The 27,171-nt window shown below is 45.2% G+C and overlaps 1 protein-coding gene across 1 annotated transcript in view; it reads left to right on the top strand.

The window, feature by feature from the left end:
* The first annotated feature begins 3,204 nt into the window (after window positions 1–3,204).
* LOC124553761 (poly [ADP-ribose] polymerase tankyrase-1-like) overlaps window positions 3,205–27,171 on the top strand; it is a 57,921-nt gene continuing 33,954 nt past the window's right edge. Inside the window, exons 1-2 of the mRNA XM_047127697.1 lie at window positions 3,205–3,252; window positions 20,546–21,122. Of these exons, the coding sequence (XP_046983653.1) occupies window positions 20,557–21,122 (566 nt within the window). The 5' untranslated portion in view covers window positions 3,205–3,252; window positions 20,546–20,556. The remainder of the gene's footprint in view (window positions 3,253–20,545; window positions 21,123–27,171) is intronic.

Below are 27,171 nucleotides of genomic sequence, written 5' to 3'. Positions count from 1 at the left end.
CAAATGCTAGAAACACAGGTTTGCCTTTCCTTAATCTAAGATAATTCGTAGGGTCAGTATTGCCTCACGTGTTCCAGCATTTCTACGGAAACTAAACGGGTCTTTCCCAATGTCGGCATGTACCAGTTTTTTCTTTCGTCTGTAAAGAATTCGTGTCAGGATATTGCAGCTGTGACTTAGCTAATAATTCCGTAATTTTCGCACCTGTCAACACCTGCTTTCTTTGGGATTGGAATTATTATATTCTTCTTGAAGTCTTGGCGGTATTTAGCCCGTCTCTTAAATCTTGCTCACTAGATGGTTTTCTCAGGGCTGGTTCTCCCAAGGTTATCAGTAGTTCTAATGGAATGTTATCTGCTGCCCCGGCCTTGTTTCGAAGTAGGCGTTTCAGTGCTCTGTCAAACTCTTCATGCAGTATCGCATCTCCCATTTCGTCTTCACCTGCGTCCTCTTCCATTTCTATAATATTGCTCTCGAGTACGTCGTCGTTGTATAGACCCTCTACATACTCCTGCCACCTTTCTGCTTTCCCTTCTTTGTTTAGAACTTGTTTTCGACCTGAGCTCTTAATATTCCTACAAGTGGTTCTGTTTCCGCCAAAGATCTCTCTTAATTTTCCTGTAGGCGGTATCTTACCCCTAGTGAAATATGCCTCTACATCCTTACTTTTTTCTCCTCTAGTGATCCCTGGTTAGCCATTTGGACTTCCTGTCAATCTCATTTTTGAGACGTTGGTATTCCTTTTTGCCTGCTTCATTTATTGCATTTTTATATTTTCTCTCATCAATTAAATTCAATATCTGTTCTGTTACCCAAGGATTTCTCAGCATATTACTAATAATGTTAATGCTCTGAAAACTCAAATACCCTGCAGTCTAATTTTTTTCTGTTGGCTATACACTACTAGCCATTAAAATTGCTACACCACGAAGATGACGTGCTTCAGACGCGAAATTTGACAGGAAGCAGATGCTGTGATATGCAAATGATTAGCTTTTCAGAGCATACACGCAAGGTTGGCGCCGGTAGCGGCACCTACAACGTGCTGACATGAGGAAAGTTTCCAACGGATTTCTCATACACAAATAGCAGTTGACCGGCGTTGCCTGGTGAAACGTTGTTGTGATGCCTCGTGTAAGGAGGGGAAATACGTACTATCACGTTTCTGACTTTGATAAAGGGCGGATTGTAGCCTATCGCGATTGCGGTTTATCGTATCGCGACATTGCTGCTCGTGTTGGTCGAGATCCAATGACTGTTGGCGGAATATGGAATCGGTGGGTTCAGGAGGGTAATACGGAACGCCGTGCTGGATCCCAACGGCCTCGTATCACTAGGGGTCGAGATGACAGGCATCTTATCCGCATGGATGTAACGGATCGTGCAGCCACGTCCCGATCCCTGAGTCAACAGATGGGGACGTTTGCAAGACGACAACCATCTGCACGAACAGTTAGACGACGTTTGCAGCAGCATGGACTATCAGCTCGGAGACCGTGGCTGTGGTTACCCTTGGCGCTGCATCAAAGACAGAAGCGCCTGCTGTGGTGTACTCAACGACGAACCTGGGTGCACGAATGGCAAAACGTCATTTTTTTTTTTCCAGATGAATCTAGGTTCTGTTTACAGGATCGTGATGGTCGCATCCGTGTTTGGTGACATCGCGGTGAACGCACATCGGAAGCGTGTATTCGTCATCGCCATATTGGCGTATCACCAATTGAAAACGCCTGGTCAATGGTGGCCGAGCAACTGGCTCGTCACAATACGCCAGTCACTACTCTTGACGAACTGTGGTATCGTGTTGAAGCTGCATGGGCAGCTGTACCTGTTCACGCCAACCTAGCTCTCTTTGACTGAATGCCCTGGCGTATCAAGGGCGTTATTACGGCCAGAGGTGGTTGTTCTGGGTAGTGACTTCTCAGCATCTGTGCACCCAAATTGCCTGAGAACGTAATCAGATGTCAGTTCTAGTATAAAGTATTTGCCCAATGAATACCCGTTTATCATCTGCATTTCTTCTTGGTGTAGCAGTTTTAATGGCCGGTACTGTTTTTTATGATGTAATAAGACATTAAAAACTTTATTAAACATTAAAAAACTACACTACTAATTTTCAGGTTTTAATTTTCTTCTCAGAGGTTTCCTGTGCACTAGCTGGAATTTTTTCGGAGAAATCTATCTAGATTGACTTCTTGCAGCAATCGCAAAGATAAGAAGTCTTTCTCTTCTTTTTTGGGTGACAGATGGAGCGTGTTTTGCTTTTCTCCAATCGTTGTACCACTACTTGTACGTCCGGTTCTGGTAGGCGCAATACAAGATGAATCGACACACGAAGTTCGCGGTCTATGCGGTAATGGTTGACTCGCTCTTTATTGTGCCGTGAGCAACGAGTTTGCAGGATTCATCAAAAAATCAAAGCGCCTCATCTGAGTATAGTTTCTGTAGGAATTGTGAAGGACAAACGCGTTCACACCACTTACGCCCAACACGCGGAAAAGTATTATCGTCTGCCATCGCTGGAAGAGGCTTCGGTCACCTCCGACATTTGTTTCAATGAAACGTATATCTAGCAGGACCTTAAGCTAAAGATGGGGCTCTACAATTGTCTTTACCACTTCGATAACTGTCATCATTTAAGGATGTCCCAGGTGGCGAAACAAATTCGCCTGCGCTGTTCCTGTAGCGAAATATATCTTCCCTTTCAACTTCGTTGTGACTATTTAATCAAACACGATAAAACAGTATTCTCAAAGTGAAGGAGCGTAACACGGACAGCAGAGGGAGACTCGGCTACTGAATCCGTAGCGCAGAGTCCACAGAGGGGGGCCTCGGAGAGCGCTGGCACGAAAGCAGCATTGGTGGTGTAGCTTCAGGCCAGACTGCAGAGAACAGCCCCGCCCGTACGCATCAGCAGCAGAGTGGCAGCAAACGCTGGGTCGTTACGGCGTAGCTGTCAAAATGGCGCTGAGAGGGGCTGAGCGGACGTACAGGGAGTTGGTTTATTCGGAATGCAGTGTTCTGTCGCGGGAAGCGTGGAGACTGCTCCGTTCTCGGAGAGAGAGAGAGAGAGAGAATAATAGTGCACGAGGCGCGGACGTGACGGCTCGCTGCGTCAGCTGCTGGTGTTGGGGGGGGGGGGGGGTCACGTGACGTCGCAGCCGCCGCCCCTCCTCTTCTAGAACAGTCTCTTGCGAAGCTGCGCTCAGTCGCTTTCGTACAGCAGGGCAGGCGTGTTCGTGGACGCAACAGGTAGGACTAGTTACGTAAACATCGATAAAGTAACGATCAATTATTAGCCTCTGCACTATCGTCATTATCGGGTCGTTTATAATGAAATCGTCTTCCATAGACTCGTGAATGTTTTGGGATGTTGTTTTACTGGATTCCTATATTCACGGTACACTCGTGAAATTGTCGTTCGGGGAAAACCCCACTTGATCGCTACCTCGGAGATGTTTTGTCCCATGGCTAGTCCGCCGACTGTCACACCACGTTCCAACTTACTTCACTGTTGTTAACCTGCCGTTGTAGCAGCAGTAACCGATGTGAGGCTAAGCGCAAATTGACTTCCTTTTTTTTCACTCCAGTCACTAATTTTTTAAGAGTTATCGACAGCCATAGTGCGCGTCATTTATGACGACGGCCGGGTTTAGGTTCGTTCCGCGCATCTGACGTCACAAAACACAGTCAGCCAATGAACAGAGAACGACGGTGCCGGAGCTCGACTGCAGTGCAGAGCACGGACGAGTGTCTTCAGTTTTACAAACGTTCAGTTATAAATAAAGTAACTGAACAAAAGCAATGTCATGATAGCAGACTTTTATAGAATGTTTGCAAAAAGCATTCTTTATACCAATTGCTTCATATTCTATTAATTAAACCAAACAAGCAATAATCCTACTAATTCAGGCGATATCAAGGAAAGGCGTTTGTATCATTATCGCGAACCGCTTTTTTCGCAATAAAGAACAGCGGTAATTGTCTATTTCCTATTGTACTTCGACGAAACGTGAGTAATTCATAGTCATACCAACAGCGTTTGTCGGTATTTTGCGTCCTTTTTAGAATCCTCCCGGAGTTCTGTTCACCGACGAGCTGCGTTGCCATAATGGTTAAGGTGCATAGGGGCTACGCAAAAGGTGCCGAGTTCAAACCTTCATGCCGGCACGGTTAACTCGGCGTGTTCGGTCAGAGGGTTATCTGCCCTCTGTAATAAAAAAGAAAAAAACTGAGTTAATTGATCAACGACGAACCGAAACGGGTGTCTTGCGACGTCCGCCACGAGCAGATGAAACGAACAAACACGAACAAAATGAGATTAAAAAAACCTTGTTCGGAGCTTGATATTTTCTTTAATTATAAACAATATCAAAGTGTCCAACTGCATGAATTTGAATGTAATTTTTTGAAATTTCTAGTGCTTTGTCTCTTCATTATAATAACAATAAGTTCTCGGTTTTTCTAATTTCGTCCTCCAGTATTTCTTTTCACAGCAATTAAAAACAGCGAAAAGTCACACAAACATCATTCATGTTATCTGTTTTGTTTGTATATCTTCTCTTCTGCAGTCGCTGTTCTACTATTCATATTGAGATATATTCTTTCGCGACAGTATTAAAAGTATTATTGAGGGCAGAATTTCGGCTCGTACGTTGCCGAGCTACTTGATTGTCTCACGCAATTGTTTGCTTGGCTGCTTTGGCAACGTCATATTCAATGTTTTCGTCGACTGATCTATGTTTTGGCAAGTATTTGCTATCCGTTGTGACAAATACAAATTGTTTGCGCACTGTGCCTCACTCACAATATATTTTAGTTTCTATGTTTTATTACGTCCAGAATTCAGTTTTGTGTAGTTCGCCAACTTTGTTTTAATCAGAACGTTTTGGAAAAAAGCGAAATGACTGTGGTAGAAATAAAAGTTTTATTACAGTCGCGAAAGACTCAATATTTCTCAATATTACATACGTCACCTATCGGGTACTTAAATGAGATATTGTTATACAGTAAATTTTATATGAAATTTAGATATCTTGTCCACATTTCATTCTCAACTTTGTGGCAACTAAAATCGACCATACGGAAAGTATACGCTATGTTTGCGAACTATACTATACTATGGCGTTGCTTCTCTTACATCTACATCTACATGATCACTCTGCAATTCACATTTAAGTGCTTGGCAGAGGGTTCATCGAACCACAATTATACTCTCCACCATTCCACTCCCGAACAGCGCGCAGGAAAAACGAACACCTAAACCATTCTGTTCGAGCTCTGATTTCTCTTATTTTATTTTGATGATCATTCCTACCTATGTAGGTTGGGCTATACAAAATATTTTCGCATTTGGAAGAGAAAGTTGGTAACTGAAATTTCGTAAATAGATCTCGCATCGACGAAAAACGCCTTTGCTTTAATGACTTCCATTCTAACTCGCGTATCATATCTGCCACACTCTCTCCCCTATTACGTGATAATGCAAAACGAGCTGCCCCTTTTTGCACCCTTTCGATGACCTCCGTCAATCCCACCTGGGCCGCCGCGGTGGCCGTGCGGTTCTAGGCGCTACAGTCTGGAACCGCGCGACTGCTATGGTCGCAGGTTCGAATCCTGCCTCGGGCATGGATGTGTGGGGTGTCCTTAGGTTAGTTAAGTTTAAGTAGTTGTAAGTTCTAGGGGACTGATGACCTCAGATGTTAAGTCCCATAGTGCTCACAGCCATTTGAACCAATCCCACCTGGTAAGGATCCCACACCGCGCAGCAATATTCTAACAGAGGACGAACGAGTGTAGTGTAAGCTGTCTCTTTAGACAGCTTGTTGCATCTTCTAAGTGTCCTGCCAATGAAACGCAACCTTTGGCTCGCCTTCCTCGCAATATTATCTGTGTGTTCTTTCGAACTGAAGTTGTTCGTAATTTTAACACCAAGGTACTTAGTTGAATTGACAACCTTGAGAATTGTACTATTTATCGAGTAATCGAATTCCAACGGATTTCTTTTGGAACTCGTGTGGATCACCTCACACTTTTCGTTATTTAGCGTCAACTGCCACCTGCCACACCATACAGCAATCTTTTCTGAATCGCTTTGCAACTGATACTGGTCTTCGGATGACCTTACTAGACGGTAAATTGCAGCATCATCTGCGAACAACCTAAGAGAACTGCTCAGATTGTCACCTAGGTCATTTATATAGATCAGGAACAGCAGAGGTCCCAGGACGCTTCCCTGGGGAACACCTCATATCACTTCAGTTTTGCTCGACGATTTGCCGTCTATTACTACGAACTGCGACCTTCCTGACGGGAAGTCACGAATCCAGTAGCACAACTGATTACGTATCAATAGATCGTTCCGTTCGAGGTTATTCATAATGTTTGAGTACAGTATATGCTCCAAAAACCTACTGCAAACCGACGTCAATGATATAGGTCTTTAGTTCGATGGATTACTCCTACCACCCTTCTTGAACACTGGTGCGACCTGCGCAATTTTCCACCTGTAGGTACAGATCTGTCGGTGAGCGAGCGGTTGTATATGCTTGCTAAGTAGGGAGCTATTGTATCAGCGTAATCTGAAAGGAACCTAATCGGTATACAATCTGGACCTGAAGACTTGCCCGTATCAAGCGATTTGAGTTGCTTGGCAACCCCTAAGGTATCTACTTCTAAGAAACTCATGCTAGCAGCTGTTCGTGTTTCGAATTGTGGAATATTCCATTCGTCTTCCCTGGTGAAGGAATTTCGGAAAACTGCGTTCAATAACTCCGCTTTAGCGGCACAGTGGTCGGTAACAGTACCATCGGCACTGCGCAGCGAAGGTATTGACTGCGTCTTGCCGCTTGTGTACTTTCCATACGACCAGAAGTTCTTCGGATTTCCTAGCGCGTGTGTCGTTTGCAACTGGCAACGCAGCAATCTCCCGCGTCTGGGCGGGCATGCGCGAGCCGCCGAGATAAAAGAATTGATATAGTGAAACAAGGGTTCCCTAGTATAAAAATAAACGTCAAATTTCTTCTCTTATGTTACTCCAAAGTTTCGTAAGCTATTGAGGTCTTTGTTGCCAATTACTTGTTGAATGAGGGACTCTGTTTCAGAATTCTGTCGCAGTAGCTGCTGAGATGAGTTTGTGCTAATTACGCTGTGTTTTGACAATGGAAGTACTATTAAACCTGTCAACAAGAGAAATGTGGACGTTACTCATAAATGGTGATGTTTCTTCGAATCAGAAAACTTCAACAACTCACACAAAGACTGCCAATTCTGTTGGAATTTTGGTTGAATCCCCATAACCCATCGGTATTTTTGACACTGAGCGACAGGAATGGAAACTTGCCCAAGGATTTTATTCCTTCTCTTGATCTGAGCATGATTTAAATTAATGACGAGCGCTCTTTCAGGCGGAATGATAGGAACACGCCAGATGCTGGTTACTCACATACGGCTTGCAAAACTCACAATGTGCAGTTCGCGAATAAAATAGTTCTTACTGAGAAAAATAAAAAAAATGATCTGTCGCACAACACAGTGGTCAGTGCATTGTCAGCAGCTGAGCATAATGCGCACGAAAGTAATGCGGAAGGTAGCCATTTGTGCCTCGTGAGCGATAGTTCGAAAAACATTGTCATGAAAGTAGAGGTGCCTTTGTCAGCAATACATTTCAACAAATTAAATATATTTAATTACCACACTCTTTCAGGAAACTCCTACTTTCGTAATAATACCGACATTTTTTTATTTGTGTAGCCTGTTGCATAATTCGTTTATTAATGCTCACACTGTGTATGCAACAATTGAAATCGTTTCTCTCAACATGGCGAGCCAATTAAAAGATGATTATTTGTGACTGTTTTCGACTGTTTCTAGCTTGCCGTGGAAATGTGATGTCCACATGTACATAGTATAATGTCTCTCATTACATCAATATCCAAATAACGATAGTGGAACATGCGTACTACATTCCTTTGGACGATTTTTTCCAGATGCACAAAGGGGTCATATCTGTGGAAATTACACGTTTTCGACTTTTTGCAACAGATCGTAGAGATACGTCAGCGTAACAGGCAACAAGTAGATAACCGTGTTTTACTTTCCTGCCTTGCCTCTAAATCACGTGATTTTATAATATTCCTTACTTCCTTAATCACTTCCTTCACGTCTGTCCGTTCTTCCGATCTGAAAACATTCTGGAGGCAGAAAATATAATCCGCGTTGCTAATGGCTCACCAGTTATTGAACCGTGCATTGTTCTTGACAAAAGAATAAACAAAACGAAAGAACTGTACAGATGTATGTAACTGAAAACTATTATGTACTAACGAAAATAGATGGAGCGCTTAAACGGCGCAAAACGAAACATTACTCAGTGACAGTAAAATACAGTATACAGCAAGGCCGTATTTTTCGGATGGGCAGTACTTTCACTGCCCATATGCGCCATGCCAAGTGGACATACGGCAGGACTGCCTCCCCGCCCCATCCCTGCCTCAGTGCTCGCGCGGCGCGAGAAACTGTGCCGCAACCGGAGCGCCGCGCGACCTGGCGCAGACGCGCGTCGCGTCCCAGTCGCGTCGCGTCGCAGTTCGAGCGGTCCCATTTGAACCTGTGATGTTGCAAAAACGCTCGCTGCACTGGGTCGCGCTATACGCGTCTTAATTTGCGTCTAGCTTAACAACTGCGCCACTTTTGTGTTACACAGGCGTTGCCGACCGCAGCGCCATATTCTGCATGTTTATATCTGTGTTTGAATACGTATACCTATACCAGTTTCTTTGGCGCGTATCAATAGTTTTGAAGAACACCGTCAATAGTGTGTCGGCTATCGATGCTTAAGTAACACTAAGTAGTGGCCTTCCTCTGTTGCGGGGGCGTGAGGCCGTGGGGCGGCACGCGGGGGCAGCGCTGTGGCCGGCCCGCCTCCCCTACCTACGCCCCTGCCGCCCACACAGCGGCACGGCGGCGCGCCTCCCACGCTGGCCTTCTGCCCTAGTGTGAACCAGTGCAGACGTGACCGCGTGCGTGAATTACGTCACCCGGTCGCGGCTGACGTGAGGTGGCCATTCTGTGCCGCCACAGAGGCGAGAACGACTTTTCCGCTACTGGAGACCTGCCAGTTTAGCAGTGCGGAAGTACACTTCTCGGCCAGTTGCTCTGACGAATTCTTCCGAGAAAGGTTGCCAGAAGACGGCGTACAAGTGTTGCCGGAACATCGCTCCGAGACGAACGCATTACTCGGGGGCTTCGACGTCGAGAAACCGTGAGTGTCTGTTCCTTAGTTTAGCTGTTAAGTCCCATAGTGCTCAAAGCCATTTGTTCCTTAGTTTCTGTTGCCTAGTGTAAAGTACCTTTTCGGCTCGCTAGATGGCGGTGCCATAGGTCCAACGGATATCAACTGCGTTTTTTTAAATAGGAACACTCATTTAGCCAGATGGCGCTACGGTTGGCCCACTAGATGGCGCTGCCATAGGTCAAAGGGATATAGACTGCGTTTTTTTAAAAATAGGAACCCCCCCTTTTTTATTACATATTCGTGTAGTACGTAGAGAAATTTGAATGTTTTAGGTGGGCCACTTTTTCCGCTTTGTGATTCATGGCGCTATAATGGTCACAAACGTATAAGTGGTATCACGTAACATTCCGCCAGTGCGGACGGTATTCGCTTCGTGATACATTACCCGTGTTAAAATGGACCGTTTACTAATTGCGGAAAAGGTCGATGTTGTGTTGTATGGATACTGTGATCAAAATGCCCAACGGGCGTGTCTTAAGTATGCTGCTCGGTATCCTGGACATCATCCAAGTGTCGGGACCGTTCGCCGGATAGTTACGTTATTTAAGGAAACAGGAAGTGTCCAGCCACATGTGAAACGTCAACCACAACTTCCAACAAATGATGATGCCCAAGTAGGCGTTTTAGCTGCTGTCGCGGCTAATCCGCACATCAGTAGCAGACAAATTGCGCGGGAATCGGGAATCTCAAAAACGTCGGTGTTGAAAATGCTACATCAACATCGATTGCACCCGTACCACATTTCTGCGCACCGGGAATTGCATGGCGACGACTTTGAGCGTCATGTACAGTTCTGCCACTGGGCACAAGAGAAATTACGGGACGATGACACATTTTTTGCACGCGTTCTACTTAGCGTCATTCACCGACAGCGGTAACGTAAACCGGCATAGTATGCACTACTGGGCAACGGAAAATCCACGATGGCTGCGACAAGTGGAACATGAGCGACCTTGGCGGGTTAATGTACGGTGCGGCATTATGGGAGGAAGGATAATTGGCACCCATTTTATCGATCGGAATCTTAATGGTGTAATGTATGCTGATTTCCCATGTAATGTTTTACCGATGTTTCTAGAAGATATTTCACTGCATGACAGAATGGCGATGTACTTCCAACTCGATGGATATCCGGCACATAGCTCGCGAGCGGTTGAAGCGCTATTGAGTAGCATATTTCATGACAGGTGGATTGGTCGTCGAAGCACATTCACCGGATGTGACGTCCCCGGATTTCTTTCTATGGGGAGAGATGAAGGATATTTTCTATGGTGATCCACCGACAACGCCTGACAACTTGCATCAACGCATTGTCAATGCACGTGCGAACATTACGGAAGGCGAACTACTCGCTGTTACGAGGAATGTCGTTACACGTATTGCCAAATGCATTCAGGTTGATGGACATCATTCTGAGCATTTTTTGCATTAATGTGATATTTACAGGTAATCACGCTGTAACAGCATGCATTCTCAGAAATGATAAGATCACAAAGGTACATGTATTACATTAGAACAACCGAAATAAAATGTTCAAACTTACCTACGTTCTGTATTTTAATTTTAAAATCGTACCTGTTGCGAACTGTTCGCCTCAAATTGTGAGCCATATGCTTACGACTATTACAGCGCCATCTATCACACAGCGAAAAAAGTGGTCCAACTGAAACATGCATCTCTTTACGTACTACAAGAATATGTAATAAAAAATGGGGGTTCCTATTAAAAGAAAAAAAAAGTTGATATCCGTTTGACCTGTGGCAGCGCCATCTGTTTTCCTCCTTCAAGCTAGACAAGTTTCGTTCTTTGTCGTTTTTTGGTTTGACGCTTATTTCGTGAGATATTTGGCCGGGTCTCGATCAATAGACCACTCTCTGTGTGTGTGTGTGTGTGTGTGTGTGTGTGTGTGTGTGTGTCACAATGACAGTTACCTTTTAATTATTTTCCTTAATTGTGCTTCATATTTTAGGAATAAATGCAACGTAATTCGTGGAATTTGGGTCTAGGAATGTAGGCGCCGTCTGACGTACGCCATGCGCACCTTAGGCCGTAAAACGCTGCGTAATGTGCCGCCGAGGTGTCGAAATCTTTCTTAAAGCTGGAGATACCGTCGTGTTGTATTTACAGTCTAGTCTAAACGTGCTCGGAGCTGCAGACACGGAATGTCGGCTATCCGGTGACACAGTGACTCCGCAAAGTGTTCGTCTAATACGTGATCGTATGTTTAAGGGTGTATGAAGGGCCGAAAACTGGCGGATGGAAACGAAGCAGGTACAAGCACGTCGTTATTGATCAGTGAAAATGAGAATGCAATAAAGAAACACAGGTTTGTTCCGTGAATAAACACGTTTGAGCATTCAGAAGTACAGATAGGCAATGTAAGACGCAAAATCAGTATTCGTCTGCAGTACTGTAAATCACACTTTGAACATAGAATGTTGTTAGTAGGGCCTGCTTTCCTCCTATAATCGCTGGCATTCTTGCTTGGAGTGGATTTCACCAGAGATTGTGTTGTTTGCACTGTAATTTTACGGCATTACTCCTTTCTATTGATATCTGACGTGATGTTTTGGTCGAGCAAATGCCACAAATTGTCGATAGGATTAGTGCCTGGGGTGTCTGCATCCAGTGGGGCCTGTTATACAAGAGCCACAGTTAGAGCAGCACGTTTTGAATTAATGTCTTGTGTGAAAATATAATACCCATATGATTCACAGTACTGTTTTTAGGGTATTTGTTACATCTTGTGGTCAATAATGCCATCAATGAGCACCCTCACACATGTACTGAAACCATGTGTAACTGGGGCTGTTAAATTTCTCTCTTCAAATTCAGAATACTTTTTTCTCCACCCTGTTACGCGCCCTTTACACGTAAACAGCTCAAATCCATTCTCGTCAGTAAATACAACCTTCCTGCAGAAACCAAACGCACCTGATTTGTGTTCCCTTTGAAATGCAACTAGCTTTCTTCTATTCACTTTACTGACGTACGGTTTTCTGCGGGCTGTTCGTGCAGAAACAGGCCTTCCTGTACGCACACGAAAACCAGTAGCGAGGTGTGGGGCGCTGAGTTTCGAATTTTTGATGACTTCTTCTCGAAGTAGCTGTCGTTTCTCCATCTCGGACAGAACTGCAGCACGACCGCTTCGCGATTTGTTTTCGTAGTTTCTGCTCCGATTGAACCTGTGTGTAATACTCGTAGCTGTACTGCTGTGTGTACCGTCGGTTTCTCCAAAACATTTTCCTCGTCGAAACAACCTGAGGCACGTATCTCTTCGTTTATAGTTTCGCAACGCTCTCGACCTAGATGGCGTGAGTATGAGTGAACGGAGAGGCAGCTGTTCGGTGGGCTGGGTGGAACGCGAACGAACGCGAGAGGCCGTGTGTCGGCGCGGCTGTTGCCCAGTGGGGCGGGACCCGTTTGGCGGTCTTACGTAGCGTGTGTTTGGTCACAAATATAGGTGAAGACCGGTTTATTGCCAAGTGTCGAAATCAACCGATCTAAGGAAATAGTTGCTATTCGTTTCGCAGCGATATTTGTATGACTGTGTTATAGTCTATGCGCCACGGCCGGTCGAACAGTTTGTGGAGTGACTGTACTTGTGGTCACAACACGCTCCAAGAACGACGCCCTGTTCTCCGAACTGTCGTAGCTTTGTTCACAAAAAAGTACTGGAACTTTTGTCGGTAGCAATACGTCAAATTCAGTGTAAAGAGCGGCGAGGTGCATGCTGTTCTAATTACCAATAATGTGCTCAGTTTACTCTGAAAAAAAGTTGCTCTAGTGACCCGAAGAGGCGGCAACGTGTATCTCACACTGTTACTCGGGCTATGCAGGCAGAATAGATCCAGCTTGCTACTAAATGGCCGAATAGAAATGAAAGAAAATTAACAGTTCGCTCAGAAATGCTCAGTTACGAAACAAATGTTACTCCTGTTTAGAAGTGAAACCGTGGAAAGTACACCCGAAGAAGTAGGTAGCATACTTCGGACTTGGTCTTCTTCTCAATAAAATTGCCTCGTGTTCAATGTACGGAGCCCTGGAATGCAACCGATGTGATACTGTCGTAATTGCCGACGGATAGTACCACGGAGGGCATTAGTATCGACTAAAATACTATTATGCTCAACACGATGTTTCGGCTCTTATGCAGTTTATATTGTCCATGCGCTGATTACGAGAAAAGTGCCTTTTTTTGAAGGGAACGCGTATTTCTGAAGATATAAGCATATATATGCACGGAATACCAAAAAAGTACTTATTTTCATACGGATGCAAAAAAAGATCAATTAACTGTCTGCTTCGACCAACTTGCCAATATGCTGCAGACTCTTTAATATATTTCTTCAGTCTTTACTCGTAGGTAAAGCTTACAGTTTCATACATCCTAACCATGATAGCTATAGTTGGCTTTGCATATTGTTGCATATGGTATATGTCCCTGTTGCTCACAGTTATATATCTTGATCAGTGCGCCCAACAACCTATATTTTTCTGTTGAGGCTGTCTGTTTTGAAGTATCGTGTATTACTGTCTGTGCCAAAATGGCGAGAAATTTTCGAGATGTAAGTGACTTTCTAATGGAAGATTTATACCATGTCACGGAGAACACCCAAAGTTCTATACAATGGGCTAGGCAACAAGGTCCTTTGAAGAACGATAAGGTGTGTGAAAATGGGAATTGTGTTGGATACACAGGAGAAAACTACAGGGAAAGATGGCGAAATTTGGCGCTGCTCCGTTGGCAGGGCCTGCAGAATGAAATGTTCGGTCAGGAAAATGTCATTTTTTGCTGGCAGTCATTCGGACATTTCTAAAATTTTGCGACTGTCTTACATGTGGGCTTTCGAACTCAATAAGCAAAAGTTTTTAATGAGGGAGCTCAAAATTGGCAGTGAGCAGACTGTGGTCGATTGGTGCCAATTTTGTAGGGATATCTGCCATGAATATTTCGTAATTGAGCCAATAGTTTTGTGCGGCCCTGGCCATACTGTTGAAATAGACGAGAGCTGCTTCTTCAGGAGAAAGTAAAGGTCATAGTGTGCGGCAGCAATGGGTCCTGACGTTGAGACAAAGCAAAGCTTCATGGTTGCTGTGCCACGTCGTGATGCTACGCATTTGCTGCAGCAGTATGTTTTGCCTGGAACCACAGTAGTTTCCGAGTTTTGGCAAGCTTACACCACCATAGGTAACATGGGCTGCAATCATCTGTCAGTCATTCGCTTTATTTTGTCGATCCCTTTAGAAACGATACCACAAATCACGTGGAGTCAGTCTGGCAAAAAGCTGAAGAAAAAAATAAAAGGCGTTTCGGAACTCACCGTGCTCTGCGGAATTTCTCTGGCGTCAGCGTTTTTGGGAAAAGCCATTCCACAGTCTCATTGAGCGTGTTCGAAAAATCAATCGCAATGCCGCAAATTAACTTGAGGTAGCTGTTTTTATCTAATCTGTGATTCGAGCTTTAATGTATATCTGTGCAAAATAAACAAATACGATTTTTTGAGAAAATTTTGTTATTAATTCCATCTTTTTTGCAAAAAAAAAAGGTTTTGAAATTCCGTGCATACATATGCAATACGTCATTTCTGATAAAAAAAATTTTTTTGAGGGAGTTAATTGATCTATTTTTTTTTTCATCCGTACGAAACGCATCAGATATGATTGTAACACACAATTTTTGAAATAAAAAACGTTTTGGTATTCCGTGCATATATGTGCTTATATGTTCAGAAATACGCGTTTCCTCGAAAAAATAGGTACTTTCCTCGTGATCAGCGCATGTACCCCCTAAACTGCAGAAGTGCCGATTTTTCTTCATAATACTACCCGCTTATGCCTGTTCCGCTCGCGAATGGCGAATGGGTAAGGTGGTGGTCTGTAAGCGTCTGTATTGGCTGCAGTTTCCGGATTTCGCCCTCGTGCTCATTTCGCTGCAAGGCCGTGAGTCTGGAGGAGGCGCGCTGGCGCTGCCAAACAGCAGTCTGGCCGCAGGAAGCGAGCGTCCGCGCACCGCAGGTCAGATAACTGCGTGTCGGCAGCTCAGGGTCGGCCGGTGACGTCAGCGGCCGCGCCGGCAGGGAAGTGCGCAGCGGCGAGGCCGAGAGTGCGCACAGTACCCTCCTCCACATACCGCAACGTGGTGCAGGCGGTTACTCAGTTTTACTGCACTCCGCATCACAGTATTAATTCGGTACCACTTCCCGTTTAGATTTGGCTGTTGCACGAGAGATGTGTTGCAATAGAGCAATTAACGAATTAGGATTGCGCGGATGAGAGCACACTGTTGGATTCACAATGGTAGATTAAGTACGCTTCATATCTTCGAGAGCGATGTTTCACACTTGTGCGTAAAACACCGGGCCATAAAAAATGTGTAGGCCACATGAAGTTTTCAGGTGGAAGAATGTTTCCTTCAGCTTATATGAAAGATGTGATTGTTCGTATGTTGGCATAGTTTGACAACACAAATTGTATCGTTTATCGTTCCGGTTATAAAAGTGGTTGGTCGACTGTGAGTCAGCCTCTCCTCTCCTCTCCTCTCCTCTCCTCTCCCTCTCCTCTCCTCTCCCTCCCCCTCTCCCTCTCCCTCCCCCTCTCCCTCTCCCTCCCCCTCTCCCTCTCCCTCTCCCTCTCCCTCTCCCTCTCCCTCTCCTCTCTCAGTTCACGACGCTCCCAGTAGAGTCCCCCAGCCACCAGGAAGAGCTGCCTCAGCAGTCGGGCAGAGGTGAAGATTAGCTGAGGTGACGGGCGCCAGCCGAGAGACTCGGCCGGGAATCGAACCCGGCTACGCTGACCGCGAGAGCACGGGCTGGTGCGCGCTGCTCACTGCTGGTCCCTGCGCTCCGTCCCCCCCCCCCCCCCCCCCCCTGCTCCACGTACTCACCCACCCGGGATTCTTCAGTTCGTTGCTCATGCAGCGATGTCTGGACGAACGCCGGACATTTGCCACGCCGCACATTTGCCACGCCTGCCCCTTCGCCAGGTAGCTATCCCTCAGGTAAGGGACGCCCTTCCCCGTACTTCTTCTGTGCGCTTTCAAACCGCCGTCTCCACATCTTACTCGATTCACCCAGTACGTAAGGGATCTTCTTCCTCGACATCTTGGCCAAATACAGAGCTTTTTTTCCGAAATCGAAATATTTATAACTTTTGGGAAACGAAAGCAATACCGACGCTTATGTTAGTATGTAATTAGTTCTGCCAAGTATAAATACAGATTCCTGTGTCTGTACGGTAGCTTCCTTTCACGCTTAGCGATTGCGATGGAAACAGTCCGTCGCCATGGGAGCAACAAGAAAGGAACGACGTAATGTAAGGTCAGTATTGTCTCACGTGTTCCAAAATTTCTACGGAAATACTACTAGACACGTAGTAACTAAAGCTATAACAAACTTCCCGCAGTTCAGCTGCCTATCTATCTCCTCAACGCAATGTTCGGCCAAGAACTTGAGAAGGATGTGAAACGAATGCCCCGCTGTCGGACAGCAGTTTCGACCCCGCGGCTGTGCGCCCTGTACACGCCGCAGTCAGGTCTCGCCGCCCGTCGGCAGCTCAGCGTTACACTACGTGGCGTGCGACGGACTCCTGGGAAACATCCCTGACGTAACCGCTGCCAAGAACGGACGACGTGTCCGGTCAGCGGTCTGGAATGGCGATTTGGTAACTGGCGTTTCTGTCCGGTAACACCTCGACACGTGTACATCAGTATACTTTCACAGGAGAACATGTAATACACAGCCTTTACGTGATGAAATCGCGCAGTGCTTATAACTTGCTGAAACACTTCATTACAGTGCCAAGTACAGCTTTTGTCTGGCGAAATCTCTGGTCCAGGCGTAAAAGAACCTCCCCTCATGTCCTCCCAGTTAATCGTTTTGTGCGGCAACCGCATCTCGAACACCGTGTGGTTGGTGGCAGCTGCAAAAACTAAAGTCGGAAGTTTGCCAGCAGTAACTGATACTTCCAGAGGTAACGCTCTCGTATGCCGCCATGACATTTTGCGCCATTACATTACAGCAAATCGAACAGAAAAGAGCGACTTTTTCACGAATGTTTCAAATCCGACACAGCTTGTTCAGGAAGGTGAGATTAAACGCCGTCCACTCCTGTTTCCTCTCTGTTAAGCCAGCCGAGCTGACTGCCACTTGGCAGAAACCATTACAGGTTCGTGCCATTGAGGAACGAGACCTGTGGTAAAGCCGCGACAGAGCAGCTGTTTCGACCCCCTCGGCACGGCTGGAAACCCGCAGCGCTGGCCGCGCCACGAGGGAACCGACCCAGAATTCAGAGCGCTGTCAGCAGCGGGCAGCAGGCGCTCCGAGCCACCGCTACATAGGGATCCGTTACGGTACTCAGCTGCATAGATGTTTGCAAGGTTTTAATTCGAGTTAAAAGTACTTGTGGAAGGAAATCCAAATCCTTTAACGATACCTTCTAATACCAAGATGTTATCGAACACGACAGCCCTATTCCGTCTTCGTGTGTGATGTTAGACAGAAATTTTTATATGGAAGAAAAAGGAGAGGTAAATATTACATCCTTCCCCTCGAAGTGCAAGGCGGCTGTCAAGAATTGCGGTCAGCGATTCGCGACGTGGTTTACTTGCCGGGGGGGGGGGGGGTCAAAGTGCTGGGAGGAGGAGGATCGCGTGACGTCAGAGCCGCGTCCGGTTCTGGAACAGTGGCTGGATCATGGAGGCGGAATGAGGGGAGACGGACGGCGCTACAGACTGACGCTGTAAATTGTTCGAAGTCAGTGGGCGGGGCTGCCGCCATCTTGGATCCCACGAAACATTAGCAGACGAGTGTTCACAATTGCTTCTTGATCGTCATTTCTGTCTTGTACACGCGATATTTATTTTGTGCAGTAAATGTTACACTGTTTTAGTGAACAACACAGCATAAGAAACGCAACTTTGAACGTTTTTCTGGTCTTAAATGCGTATTCGATACAGTAATACGACAAGAAAATATTACGCTTCTGGCCCCAGTAGTGTAATTCCTTTTTGTTTATACACTTCGAATTACCGAGAAGACAAGTATGTGCTCTGAAAACCGTGCTTTCGTAATCCATTTGTCTTCACTTTGTGTTCGTGTCGATAACTGATAAAACCAGAACTGCAAAAGCAATGATTGATAGTTTAGAGGCACCGATTTGTATTCGTTGCATTTTCAAGTCAGATGCAAATTTTAAATGTTAAAGTTTGCAAGAAACTTACTTTATTTCCTTTGGTGTCCCATAGCTGTATGCAAGGATGATTTACACCAAAACCGAAACATACATTGCGTGTCAAAACACGAGTCAACTGATAAACTATAAGCATTTTCTGTTGGTCATACAGAGGACGAACGCGTGTGTATAACCCAAATGAGTCTCAAGGTCCAGGTGTTGAGTCCACAGTACTTACATGTCGAGTAGGACAACTGAGTTTCAGCGGTCCACGCACAAACGAACCGCTCGAGTTGGGTGGTGTTGTGAGCTGAGGTGCAGCAGCCGTGTGCTTTGTATGCTGCGGCTGACGTCACGAAGCCCGACACACGTCGCCCCCTGCCAGCCAGTGATGGCTCGAGCGCACCGAGAATATCTCGAGCCTCTAGTTCTCGAGCAGTTCTCGAGAAAATCACGAGAAATGGCTCGGCGGCGTGCGCCGCTGCGCGCCAATTGGCTGCGACGACATACGCCGCGCCGCTGTTTTATGAATTGAATGCCGCCGCTAGACTCCGTTTCTTTGGCAACGTGTGGATATACAAACCAATTTAAAAGAGACAAATTGAACACACAACAGTGACGACTCTAGATCAGTTTTTACCAAAATATGCGTAGCTGTTGGCACAAGAATAATTGTGCTGTACACCAATTAGCGCAAAGAACATTAAAATTGTGAAGTAAAAAGTTTCTAACGTGAAAATGTGCTTATGTCTTGCGATTTTATAGTGCGATCTGCAGCCCGCGACCAAGTGAGAGGAAACGCAAATGCCAGCCAAACATTCGAATAATTAAGTGGCCACTTGTTCAGGCAAAAAAAGATGATGATCTGTTTGATAACCTACAATTGTGAGTAGGCGAAAAGCGTCATGGACAAATAAAATAAATCACAGAACGAAAATGGCGTTTGTTATTTACAAAATGAATATTTCTGTGCTTGCTGCAAGTGATGACCACGTTAACAAACTACTTGTTAATTATTTCGTTTTGCCTTAAGACATTTTATTTGCAACGTTTAGAATTTGTAATTACCTATAATAACACCAGATTGCCAATTACTCTTTCCAGCATCGCTAAAATTGTCTTAACAGGCAGGCTGTATACCCTGTAATAAGTCGATTTCTTTTACCGAAAGATTTTACATCCCTGATCGAATCTTTGTGTCAAACACCTTGGGACAAAGTACCAAATACACTACTGGCCATTAAAAGTGCTACGCCAAGAAGAAATGCAGATGATAAATGGATATTCATTGGACAAATATATTATGCTAGAACTGACATGTGAGTATATTTTCACGCAGTTTGGGTGCATAGATCCCGAGAGATCAGTACCCACAACAACCACCTCTGGCCGTAATAACGGCCTTGATACGCCTGGGCATTGAGTCAAACAGAGCTCGGATGGCGTGTACAGGTACAGCTGCCCATGCAGCTTCAACACGATACCACAGTTCATCAAGAGTAGTGACTGGCGTATTGTGACGAGCCAGTTGTTCGGCCACCATTGACCAGACGTTTTCAACTGGAGAGTGATCTGGAGAATGTACTGGCCAGGGCAGCAGTCTATCATTTTCTGTATCCAGAAAGGCCCGTACAGGACCTGCAACATGCGGTCGTGCATTATCCTACTGAAATGTAGGGTTCTGCAAGGATCGAATGGAGGGTAGAGCCACGGGTCGTAACACATCTGAAATGTAACGTCCACTGTTCAAAGTGACATCAATGCGAACAAGAGGTGACCAAGACGTGTAACCAATGGCACCCCAAACCGTCACGCCGGGTGATACGCCAGTATGGCGATGACGAATACACGCTTTCAATGTGCGTTCACCGCGATGTTGCCAAACACGGATGCGACCATCACGATGCTGTAAACAGAACCTGGATTCATCCGTAAAAATGAGCTGTCCACCAGTGGCAGGTATCTCGGTGTCGTAATTGACACGCACGGACAGGTTTCGCGAACTGTCGACCGACGCAGGTACACTTGTCGACGGTGCTGCGTAACGATAAAGAGCTGCCCCGTAACGCCGTGTTTCAGAATCGACTACGATGGCGGCCGGCAACGAAGCTCAGCACAGCACACCGGTGTACCTGGGCGCCCTGCTGGATGACGGGGAGGGCGCCACCGTGACTCTGGCGGCGGGGGAGACGCGGCTGGTGGTGCACAGGGCGGTCCTCGTGGCCGGGAGCCCCGTCTTCGCAGCAATGTTCGGCCACGACACGGCGGAGTCGCGCGGCGGCCTCGTCGACGTCGCAGACGTGGACGGGCCGGTGCTGAGGGAGCTGCTGACGTACCTGTACACCCTCCGCGCCCCGCAGCTGGCGAGCCTGGCCCCCCGCCTGCTCGTCGCCGCCGACAAGTACGGCGTGGCGAGCCTGAAGGCCCAGTGTGAGCAGCAGCTGGCCGCTGGGCTGACGGTGGACAACGCGGCGGCCACAGCTGTTCTCGCGGTGCGACACTGCTGCCCCGGCCTCCGGCAGACGGCCGTCTCCTACATAAAGGGCCACACACACCGAGTGATGGCGACGCAGGGCTGGGCTGACGCAGTGCGCACCCAGCCAGAAGACGTCGTCGAACTCAGCAGGTTGCTGGCGGAGACGCCACCGGAATCCAGGTGAGCACGGGGTGATCACCGTTGATCCACTGTGTGTGAAACTTCCTGGCAGATTAAAACTGGGTGCCGGACTGAGACTCGAAATCAGGACTTTTGCATAGGTCCCGAGTTCGAGTGTCGGTCCGGCACGCAATTTTAATCTGCCAGGAAGTTTCGTATCAGCACACACTCTGCTGCAGAGTGAAAGTCTCGTTCTGGAAACTCGTGTGTGTGTGTGTGTGTGTGTGTGTGTGTGTGTGTGTGTGTGTGTGTGTGTGTGTGTACAGGTATTACTTTATTATAATTTGAAGAACATGAAATAGTTTACTTTGCAGAACAATGAATTTATTGTTGTCAGTTTGCTAAAGATATTTGGCTTCATTAATCTTTCCCACTGAGGCAGTCAATTTATTTGAAACAAAGTGTTTCATTCCACAGTTGTTCGTTGAAGAATAAAGTGCATGTTTCCATCTTATGCCATGTGTGAGATTATGTGATAATGAAGAACCAGACATGAGATAGTACAGTACAGTACAGTACTGATACTCCAGGATAATTTACGTCCCAAAAACCGTACTGAAAATCTTAATGTCAGGTGGGACATACTTCATTGTAAGTCTGCACAAACCAATGTGCACTTCAGGCCGAATTATGCATTTTAGTATAGTTTACATAATTCCTATGCTCACGGAGTATCCTCTCGTGTCCTGTTTCTTTTATGCCGTAATCTAAGCTCTCTTTATGCTTTATACACACAAACATGCGGCCTTTCTACATCACTGCAGCTGCGCACGCACAGTAATGCCTGTTTTGTGGAACTCTGGCTACTGCTAAGCTGAAGATATTTCTGACAGTCTCGGGGTAGTACTGCGAATGGTGGTTTGAAAAGTGTTACTTTCAAAGTAAATTTGCTTCTACGCAAGATGAATTGTTACGTGTGAGAAAGTGGGTTGAATTTTTTAAATAACAGTGTTTGACTCTCGTTTAAAAGTGAACACTTTCAGGACCAGCCACATAGAATAATTTCTAGCCCAGAAAATGAGACATTCACGTCAATATTTTAAATTTACTGGCACATTTGTGTGAAGTACCTTAAGTGTAACACACGCAAAAAAGATCAATGTTAGATGTGAAAGCTTAGCTTCCCTTGTATGTTATTAATCTCAGGGACCAATATTATATGTGAAAGGTTAGCTTTTTTGTTGCGACGCTATGCATATTAATGTAAACCATTAACTTTTGCTCTTTGTGTCCATGCGCTATGTAAGTAATGTTGCTATTGGCTTACCACATCACGTGTCCTATGCTCTGAATATCTGCTGCCATCGGCTGGCGAGATCACGTGACAAGAGATAAGATTGGCTGACAAAAGGGGATCGAAATCTCGATTTCGAAGCTCCAGAAACTGGGGTGCTGTGTGTGTTCGGTGCAATTCGAATTTACACTTTCGTAATACGAAAATATGCAGCGTATATGTTGCTGACATCAAAGGTCTTTCCAAAACTTCTCTCCCTTGTTCCTTTTTTTTCCGTGAACTTCTGTGCCAGTGTACAAAACGTTAACCGTTCGAAGCATTGATAAGTTTTACACTTGGGAGGGAAAATCTATGGATGTCACTTAGCACGGAAAAAGTGTATTTTCGCCCGGGTAAGAGTGCATTTTTTGAGCTGGATATCTGGGAAAAATCCGGGAATTTTTCCTTGTCTGTTTACACCCTGATTTCAGGAATTGTGACTGCCTCACTGCAAGTACATTCTACAATGCGGCGTTTTGCAGACATTTTATTTATTCTAGTACATTTTGGGACTCGGAAAATAATTTATGTATTAGCTGTGAGACATGTGACTGACTCCACACTTGTCGTACATTTATGGTATTACTAAGAAGCCAAAAGTTTGTTTTATTGGTACTACTTTACATTTATGTAAGGGTTGTGCCATCTGCAATGGTTCACTTGGGTTGCAGTCATTAAAGATGTTCAGTGACACATCCTGCACATGGCATGTACTGTTGTGTAATTGATGTACAACTACGTACAAACAGCGTGTATCTCTCTGTGCGGCCCTTTGACAGCCATTAATTTTGTTTACTCTGGCCGGTGGTCATCGGCATTTCTTCGCCGTTATGTGCACTGTAGTACTGTCAAAATCTCAGTGAAGCACATACGAATAAACCGTATCCCTGTTTACATTGCGGGTGACTGGACATCTGGATGTTTCCCAGGCCGCGTACTAACACTGTACACAGCAGTACGTAAATTCAGCGTTTGTTGTATCGTAGTAAGTCAATCACATTGCAATTTCGAGCAGCGTGCAGGTCAGTCCTGTATCGCAAAAAGTACAATAATGTCGTGTTCCACCCATTTCACGTGCCAAATTCGTGTATGAATTTCTCGGGATGTAACTGACATATTGCGATGCAATCAGTCCCATTACTACGAGTATTATGATTTCTCATGTTACTGTGTATGGAATAATATGGTGTGTCCATCTTGAAAAAGCTTAAGATCGTGCTGAAACCAGTATTTGCACACGGTTCAGAATGTCTCGCAGTACTGGCTTCCGTGAGCCCCTGCCGTACATTCGTACCCGTGAAAGCTGTGAGTCAGTATCTGTTGGTGGTTCCAGAGATTTTGACGGTGAAAAGTTGTAGGTGGGACACCCGTTATCAGTAGAATTCTGCAAGTCATCAACATTTTGACAGTTCACTTGTATACTTCGACACACAAAAATGTTGTTAGAAATAATTTACAGAATCTGCAGTTTTCCAGGTAAAAGTTTTTAAGTCATTTTACGTTCTTTTCAACATGTGAAAACCCTCCCGAGGCCATTTTTGCCTCTGTAGTACCACTTCGCTTGTATTTGTATACACGGGAAGTGCCTGTTATACAAAGGTAGCGCCTCATAGAGTTTTATTCATGGAAAAATGCTGGCTAAAAGCGACGTTTGGTGATTTGAGAACCTATGCAATGGCCCGAAAACCCTTGGCATGTTTTTATTACGTCAGTTACAACTATATTAATACTTTGCCTGCATGTACAGGGTGTAAATTTCAAGTTGACAAAGCAGCATAACTCTAAACATAAGCTTCACATGAAATAATGTGTAAAATGCAAAGTTGATTATTTTTGAGGGGGATATTTGATGGTGCTAAAATTAGCCCGCCACCCCCGCCCCCCGTGGGTGGGGCGTAAGGCAACTTTAAAATTTCAAATGGGAACCATTTTTTACTGCAGAACCAGATTCTACATAAAAAAACTACGTACATTTTGTTTTAAACATGTGTTTTGATTCTTGGTAGTGGGCACTGCAATTCAAGAAAATCCATGTTCTCATGTTTGCATGGAAAATGGTTATGGATAAATAAAAAGTAGGATGTTTGGTTAGTTAGTTAGTTAGTTAGTTGATTTGTTTGATAATTAAAAGTTGTGTGGCATCATGACCACGAAACAAACAAAACTTACCAGAATCTGCAGAAGAAATTAATACAGTATTTGGGTCAACATTTCCTCTCTCAAACCCCACCCTATGGGGAGAGAGGGAGAGTTTTAGGTTCAGTGAATAAAAATTTATGAAGTAAATAAGTGTTTTTTATTTATCCGTAACCATTATCCATGCAAAAATGAGAATATGGAATTTCTTGATTTACTGCGACAACTAATAAGAATCAAAACAAATGTTCAAGAAAAATGTACATAGTTATTATGTAGAATCTGAAACTTATTTTTCGAGTTATTGTGGTTTGCCAACTAAAAAGTTACACCCTGTATATGCCAAACGTGAACTTTCGGCCATCATAACTGATGATATCGAAAAAAAAAAAAAAAAAAAAGAAATTCAGAGTTACGGACGAATGTAGTCTTAAGAAGACATGGCAAAGACGATGTCATGAGTAGAAATGACCGTCCGCACTTGGCCTACCTAAAAATAGTTTTTTCCTTGGCTTTCACAGGAACTGCCCATGAACAAATAGTACTTTTATAAGCCGCCTAAGGTGCTGCGTTGGCCACACCTTACGCGAAAGAACCAGCTGATTTGCTCAGTTTGCCTGGGCTGTAGGAAGTGTGAGGTGTTCAAGCTTTGACCGTGTACTGAAGGATAGCTACAGTAAGACATCTCTCGCGACAGGTGTACAGAGGGTCTTGAGGCTAAGGGCAATCCGAGGCACTAGACGCCTTGTCTCTGCCACCAGCAGAACGCAGTTTGTGACCCCCCTGAAAAACTGCATTTGTGGGCGCAGTGTAACGGTACCTTGCAGTGTGGTGCACGGGCCAACTGAATCACAGTGTCCTATAAGCGTAAGTCGCTAGCTCAGAAGTGTGATACGTCAGTGAGACCATCTGGCGTTCCGTACGCTCTTGCCACCGAATGCTTCTGCCGCAGTGCAGACAGTACCGGGTGATCAAAAAGTCAGTATAAATTTGAAAACTTAATAAACAACGGAATAATGTAGATAGAGAGGTAAAAATTGACACACGTGCTTGGAATGACATGGGGTTTTATTAGAACCACCCCATATTCCTAGAGGCTTGAAAGATCTCTTGCGCGCGTCGTTTGATGATGATCGTGTGCTCAGACGCCACTTTCGTCGTGCTTGGCCTCCCGGGTCCCCAGACCTCAGTCCGTGCGATTATTGGCTTTGGGGTTACCTGAAGTCGCAAATGTATTGTGATCGACCAACATCTGTAGGGATGCTGAAAGACAACATCCGACACCAATGCCTCACCATAACTCCGGACATGCTTTACAGTGCTGTTCACAGCGTTACTCCTCGACTACAGCTATGATATGAATGATGGTGGACATATTGAGCATTTCCTGTAAAGAACATCATCTTTGCTTTGTCTTACTTTGTTATGCTAATTATTGCTATTCCTATCAGATGAAGCGCCATCTGTCGGACATTTTTTGAACGCTTGTATTTTTTTGGTTCTGATAAAACCCCATGTCATTCCAAACATGTGTGTCAATTTGTACCTCTGTCTGCATTATTCCGTGATTTATTTAGTTCTCAAATTTATACTGACTTTTTGATCACCTGGTACTTTGTGTAACTTGCTTTAATTTCCTTGGCACTTGTATCCATTATGCCAGCAGTTTCTGTAGCCAACGTATTTTATTACCCCCAAGCCATGGGGGGGGGGGGGGGGGGGGGGGAGGGAGGAGAATGTGGTGTAATTTTATATGATATGGCACATCAAATAAAAAATAGTTTCTTGTACTATGTATAATTAAATATAATAAAGTTTGAAACAGCAGCACAATAAATCTCGTTACTCTGATATTCCGTACATGTAAATATAGTTCTGATTGCCGTTCAGCAATTAGCTTCCTAAACTCCTCAACGCCAGAAGTCACAGCCAGCTGATGTTACAACTAGTTCCTTCTTTATTTTAGGTAAGATTTTTGGAAATCAGCGATATTTCAGTTAAGAAAATTTGCAAAAAACAGTGTCGATCACTCATGTGTATATTAAAGATATGACCATTTTCCAACTCTAGAAGTAGGCCATTTCCACATAATGCTGTGTAGAGGTAAGTACTAAAAATTCTAGAATGAGATTTTCACTCTGCAGCGGAGTGTGCGCTGATATGAAACTTCCTGGCAGATTAAAACTGTGTGTCCGACCGAGACAAGAACTCGGGACCTTTGCCTTTTGTGGGCAAGTGCTCTACCGTCTGAGCTACCGAAGCACGACTCACGCCCGGTCCTCACAACTTCACTTCTGCCAGTATCTCGTCTCCTACCTTCCAATCTACAGGGAAGTCGGCGAACATGGAGCAGAGTGTGTGTTCAAACCACATACCGTTAAACCGCGTGGCTGTCAGGGAGGTCGCTGGCAACAGCTGTGCTCGCCTCAGCTGAGGAGCTACAGCCGCGCGTCAGACAGCGTGCGAGAGGGCGCGTCACGCCAGTGTTAAGTCAGTGGCAAGCGACTCACGTTTACAGACCTGAAACTCTGTTTTTGAAAGTTTAACCCAAAACAGGGCTTCCTACACCCTACGCATATCGTGTATCTGAAAAACAGTTTTGTAAAACAAATAGTAAGCGAACATAATAGGTTGAACTGT

Source organism: Schistocerca americana, chromosome 11 (assembly GCF_021461395.2).
Source record: "Schistocerca americana isolate TAMUIC-IGC-003095 chromosome 11, iqSchAmer2.1, whole genome shotgun sequence".
Taxonomy (NCBI): Eukaryota; Metazoa; Arthropoda; class Insecta; order Orthoptera; family Acrididae; genus Schistocerca; species Schistocerca americana.
This window is presented reverse-complemented; position numbering and strand designations above follow the sequence as displayed.